The following is a 6,101-nucleotide window of genomic DNA, read 5'->3' as shown; positions in this document are numbered from 1 at the left end:
TTCGGAGCGCGCGCGCGCACACACATACACATACACACACACACACAAAGGCATGGTCCCCATGGCAACCGGCGCTTCGTTTTCACCCGGAGAGCCAAGGGTGGAAGAGGTAAGACCTAGAGAGAGGAGGGAGGGGGGGCAGATGTGGTTTTGGGAGATCTCAGAATACAAGCAGAGGTCAGGGTTCACACACACACACACACACACACACACACAGGTTCCTCTGCAGTATTTTACAGGAAGTAAAATAGTTTGCGTGTGTGTGTGTGTGTGTGTGTACATGGGTGCGTTTGCAGATGAAAAAGGAAGAGAAGGATCCGAGGCATCAGACAATTTTGTTCTCCAGCAAGGCGAGCCTCTTCGACATGCTCTCTAGTAAGATTCTGTCAAGGACATCAACGAGACAGAAAACACGATAAAGACATCAACGCCTCCCCGCCTCCGCACATTATATTGTCAAAACATTTCCAAGGATATATTTTTTCGTGAGTGCCTGTAGGGCATCTTCAACTTTCTTTTGGAACTTGACAAGCGTGTCGCATTCGCAAGGATCGTCCTCTGTGGGGGGGGGGGAGAGAAAGCGCCAGTTCACGTGTCATTTCAAGCAGAATGCAGAACAAAACGGCCGATAACGATGTGAGCGTTCGCAGCGTTGCCGCTTTCTAGTCATGTTTTTGGACCTTGGCAGATGTTAATCTGCAGCTTCTTGGCGATCTGGGTCATCGCCTTGAAGTCGGCGGTGTAGAAGTAGTGCTCCCCGGTCGGCTCGGAGGCGATCTCTTTCAGCTCGCCCTCCACGGCGTTGCCCACTCCGACAGCGTACATCTTGAAACCTGTGCCCGTAAAAAGAGAGACAGGTTCCCCCCCTCATCTGACGGCTCAATGCAGGCTGCGCGTCGTCTCAGAATACTCCCATATTGTCCCACCGTGCTCCTTGGCCTTCTTGGCGGCGTCGCCGATGTAGTCTTGGCTGCGCCCGTCGGTGAACACGATGCCGACCTTTGCGACTCCGGGTCGGGCGCCCTGGCCGGCGCCGAAGCTGTTGTCCGTCAGGTATCGGAGAGCCTGGCCCGTCATGGTTCCCCTCTCCATGTAAGCCATCTTCTTCACGGCGTCCTTCAGGTCTTTTTTGTTGTTGTGGCGTCCCAGTGGGAACTCCTGCAGGGAGGCGGACGGAACCCGGAAGTTGGCGCGAAAGAGAAGGAAGCTGGTCTAATCAGGCGACAAATAATGACCCCCCCTTCCCCCCGTACCTGTCTGACCGAGCTGGAATACTGCACCAGTCCAACGTGAGCCTTGCTTTCGGAAACGTCCAGTTTGTCGATGATCTGGTTGATCCATTTTTTGACCAGCTCAAAGTTCTCCGGACGGACGCTCTTTGAGCCGTCGATCAGGAATACCACGTCTGTGGCCGAGTTGCTGCAGGCTGTGAATATCAGACACACAACAGCTCACGGCGACCACATCCGGACAAAGGCTTTCACACACACACACACACACACACACGAGAACAAACGGCCACTTAAACACGCACTCACCGCTGCAGCTGCGACCGTCGGCCATGAGGGTAAAGCCGTCTTTGCAGGCGCACTTGTACGATCCGGGGCTGCTGATGCATACCTGTCCACAGTCATGATCTCCAGTCGCACACAGGTCTGACACTGTGTGTGTGTGTGTGTGTTCAGAACACACAAGGACACACACATAAAGGAGGGGAGGTTTGTGGGGGTTAGGAGGAGAGAATACAAACTATGTCAGTTTGAAAACGGGAATAAGCATTGATTGATTTCTTTTCTTCTTTTTTTTTATGCTCCACTGGGACCTGCGTTCTGAGCGGTTCCTAATAAGCGTGGAAGGTCCAGTCCAGCGGATCCTTAAAACAAAGATTGGAGAAGCCTCAAATAAACAAGGAGTGTGTGCTTCTAAATGTGAGGCTACGGACTCAACCAATAAGAACCCCGAGCCCGGGAGAGCCAAAGGACATGGCAAAAATAATTACACGTTTAATGATTGGAACTAATGGATCAGTAATTAAGGAGAGATCGGTCCGGGTTCTTGTTTTATGGGATAGCTGACTGGAGGACAGGAGAGAATTTCGTTCCAAAAAGGTTGTTCCTCCCCAAATGGCTTCACGTGCCTGGAATATTTAACGAGGCTGAATGAATACACTCGAGTCCCGGAGAGGGATGGAGAGGACAAAATGGAGGGAACAATGCTTTGGAATGGAAAGCATGCATGAAGTGGAGGGGGGGGGGGGGGGGCGGATAAAAATGACGACCGATCCAGACACTAATAATATATTTCTATCCCCGTCCCATCTTTCCTTTCTTCTCCTCTCTCCTCCCCCCCCCCCCCCCCCATCTCACCACAGAAGGCCTCCTGGAACTTCTTGGTGAGCTTCTCGATAACGCTGTAGCTCTCCACGTAGTCCACGTGGTCGTCCAGCGGGTGGCTGGCCATCTGCCTCAACGTGCTCATGTCCACGCGGCCCACGCCAATGGCGAAGATCTCAATGCCAGCATCCCGAGCACGCTGAGCCACTTCCTTCACGTTGTCTTGGGGACGTCCGTCTGTCACGATGATGGCAACCTGTGAAACAAGAGGAGCAAAAAAAAACAAAAAAAAACGTCATTTTCAAACAAGGCTAGCGATCGCCGACTGCGTTCAGTGCGTGTAAATGTAATCCACGCCTTGTTGATGTCGCGAGATTTGACGCGAGCGCCCTCGCTCTCGCTGAAGCCCACGTTCAGGGCGAACTGGATGGCCAGACCGGTCATCGTTCCGGTGGACAAGGGCTCGATCTTGGTCACGGCCTTAATCAGCCCGGCTTTGCTGCGGTGTGTCTTCAGTGACACCTACAGATTAGAAACGGCGAGATCACCGATTATAGATGATAAAGGGATAAAAGCAGGCGTGCAAAGCAAGGCTGGCTGGACCGCCCCACCTCGTTCTTAACACGGCTGGCGTAGTTCACCACCCCCACCCGGGTGGCGTTGAGTCCGACATCAAGCCCCTCGATGACTTTGGCCAGGAAGACCTTGACCTGCTCGAACTCTGAAGGACGGACGCTCCGGCTGCTGTCGACGATGAACACGATGTCGGTCGGACGGGTTTTGCACAAACCTGCCGCTGCACGTAAAAGAGCAGGAAGGACATTGGTATTAGGGAAGGGAGAAAAGGGGAAGGGGGGGGCGACAAAAGGTATTAAGAGGAAAAGGGAGGGTGGACGGCGATGGAGGGTTTTATAAAAGTGGGAGGCAGAAAGGGGTGGAGAGATGGAAGGTGGCGGGAGAGACGAGATGAGCTCGGGCAGGAAAAGGAGGACGAAAGACAGAAAGAAGTAACGTTAAATACTGTATATATATATATAACTTAAAAAAAATACCTCTTAGTTACTTTTGTAGGTAATGTAAATAAATTATTTGACTTAAAATACATAGTTGAAAGCTTAAAAAACTATGAAAAAGTGGATTTTAGGAAGTTTTTGGTGGCAATTATTCTCAATATTTTTCGTTTTTTGTGGAACGTTTCCTCCGGACAGTAACTGTTATAATAAAGCTGCATTCTTTCAGGGAGTTCGGGTTTTGGGTTCTGGCATTCATGGCTTTATGAAATGGAAATGTTGTCCATGCAGAGTTTAGCATCACTGATCTCCGTTCTCACCCTTCACCTCCGCCCCTCCCTCCAACTATGTTCTCCTACCAACCTCTCGATCTCTCACACCTAGAGAATCCCGAAAAAATCTACAAACCGTCAGCAACAACACATAAACCAACCTATAAAAAACAACAACGGGGGGGGGCAAAAACCAATACAACTTTTGATTTATATTTTTGGTGTTAAAACAAAATGATCATTATATCATAAAATTGATCAATTTTAGATCTAGACCTTGAACACTTTTTCCTGCTCATTTCCCTCTTCATTTCCGTTACCTGCAGGAGTTTATGGACTGAAGGCCTCTTTCCCCACTAACAGGATCAACACGCATTAGAAACCTCTGTTTGCAACACCGGCGGAACGAGGATGGCGTTGAGGGTTAAAGGTCATCATTCTTACCCATGGCGGCGGCCATGCGGAGGTCTGCGGGCGGGGTGGCTTGAGCCCCAAAGAGGCCGAGCAGCAGCAGCAGGATCATCGGCAGGGTAGGCGTCATGGTGACAGCGACAGAGGGGCGATGAGTAAACGCGGGGGGGGGTCCGAGAGCGTCCGCAGACTGTCCTAGAGTCCCGAGACGGAGCCGGGCGAAGGGAGTTCCAGGCGAGGGGGACGGCTACAAAGTGAGACTGAGGGACTCTGAGCTGCAGGTTATCAATGCAAGTGCTTCACGTAGTCAGCCCACAGATTCCCCCCCCCCCCCCCCCTCTCTATGGCTGCAGTGTCAGCATCAAAATGTGTGTGTGTCTGTGGGAAAGAGAGGGAAATACCTGCCCTGGGAGGACCCAAAATGGTGGCCAGGGAAAGACAAACACACCTTGATATGGCTGGGATGGACAGGTCTGTGTGTGCGCTCAAGTAACCGAGTGTGTAGCGTGTGTGTGCGCGTCTGCCCAGGGGGGGGGGGGGTTTGGTGCGCGCCAACACAGCCGCCCCCAGGTTGGATTTGGCTTAAGCTCAAATAAACAGCAACATGAATTCCTCTTTTCTCCCCGCGGTCCCTCGTGTAGCAAACACACACATTTACGGTGCGGAAGTGAAGGAGCGCCGGCGCACACAGCGTGCAGTGTTACCTCCTGCTCCGCACATTGGGGTGTGTGTGTGTTCTAGCACAAGCGTGCCTAAAAACACAGAAAAGAAAAGCCCGTTCCCGGGCTCTCACGTTTACCGTTTTCTGCTTCCGTTACGTTTGTTCTCAAGCGTTTGTCCGTCCGGCTCTGAATGCGTTCTAAATAACTGACAGAAAGCAGGAGAATGTCCTTCATGGCAACCAGATAAAACGCGACTCCTCTCCTCCTCCTGTCAGGTAGGGCCCCCGCTGGAGTAAACACACTTTCATCAATGCGCTCACACACGTCTTCATCACACTGAAGAGTCCCCACACAGACCCGCACAGAGACCCCCTTCTACCCGCCGACATCCCGCTCCATCCGACCCAACCCCGCATTCCTTTACGCCTCCTCCACACACAACCCGAACAAGCCGCAATTGAGGGGTGATCTGGGTAGGACCGTGGGGGGGGGGGGGTTCTCTACAGTAACGAGCCAACACATTTCCTACAGAACTGATCAAACTGTTGGATTTACGGTGGCGATGGGTCCGGGACGAATCCTTGGACTAATGAGAGCGGACGCAACAGACATGTACATAAACATAATCACACGACACACACACAAACACACACACACACACAGGTTGTGTAACGTCTGCTTGGCAGGCTGGACGCAAACACGAGAGCTGGATGAGCGCCTGCCGCATCGGCAGCGTTATTGAACAACGCCACGAAAGCCGCTCCTTCTTCATCCTGCCTCCGTGCGGATTAATCCCACAGTCGCTCAGCCGAAGCGCTGAAACAGGAACAGGAAACGTGTTCGCTTTGTTTCATTTGACAATATTTGCATTTGTAAAAAGCTGCAAAGTGAGGGTTTTACGTCTGACGTCCAACCTAAAGGACGGATGATGCACGCCTGCTTTACGGTAACGTCCTACGATGTGAGAAAAGCATTCAGAAGAACGATCCGAGAATCGATGGCGATGCAACTTGAAATGCTGATTTAAGTGATTTCTAAGCATAGATTACAATGTGATTGGAATTGAAGCTTTCAAATAATGGATAAAAAGAAAAGTCTTTGTCGCAGCTCTATGTTGAAGTCGTTGATAAATCCAAAGTCCTACCCAGCAGCCAATCAGTGGACTGAAATTAAAATGTAATATAAACACTGTACTTTCATGAACTCAGTTCCTTCCTGCTTTATGTAATCCGGTTTATTTGTTTTCTAGGGTCATAAAAAGGAACTAGAACACACGGCGATGACACATTTTCTTTTTTTTTTTGTCTCCAAAAAGTAAACACGTCATCTTCCTTTGCAAACACCTGATCCACCGCAGGGAGTTTAATTTACCGATACCGCAAATGGAAGCAAGTCTAAATCAAACAAAGCCAC

The 6,101-nt window shown here is 50.8% G+C and overlaps 1 protein-coding gene across 1 annotated transcript; it reads right to left on the bottom strand.

The window, feature by feature from the left end:
- Positions 1–325: 325 nt before the first annotated feature.
- Positions 326–4,156, bottom strand: matn1 (matrilin 1). The gene is made up of 10 exons (XM_068747131.1): positions 4,060–4,156; positions 2,945–3,129; positions 2,691–2,855; positions 2,367–2,589; positions 1,539–1,661; positions 1,254–1,426; positions 927–1,158; positions 681–833; positions 478–558; positions 326–375 (listed from the first exon to the last, which is right to left on the bottom strand). Exons 1-10 carry the CDS (start codon positions 4,154–4,156, stop codon positions 326–328), a joined length of 1,482 nt encoding a protein of 493 aa, XP_068603232.1.
- Between the last annotated feature and the right edge of the window lie 1,945 nt (positions 4,157–6,101).

Source organism: Brachionichthys hirsutus, chromosome 13 (assembly GCF_040956055.1).
Source record: "Brachionichthys hirsutus isolate HB-005 chromosome 13, CSIRO-AGI_Bhir_v1, whole genome shotgun sequence".
Lineage (NCBI taxonomy): Eukaryota > Metazoa > Chordata > Actinopteri > Lophiiformes > Brachionichthyidae > Brachionichthys > Brachionichthys hirsutus.
The sequence above is the reverse complement of the archived record's forward strand: the minus strand, read 5'-3'. Positions and strand labels throughout refer to the sequence as shown.

Bases quoted from the DNA above. Each gene is read 5' to 3' on its own strand.
- matn1 (XM_068747131.1), bottom strand. From the start codon at position 4,156: ATGACGCCTACCCTGCCGATGATCCTGCTGCTGCTGCTCGGCCTCTTT. The intron at 1,159-1,253 runs GTACGGGGGGAA...GCCTCCCTGCAG, and splicing joins ATTCCAGCTCGGTCAGACAG to GAGTTCCCACTGGGACGCCA. The intron at 559-680 runs GTCCAAAAACAT...CCCCCCCCACAG, and splicing joins GCAGATTAACATCTGCCAAG to AGGACGATCCTTGCGAATGC.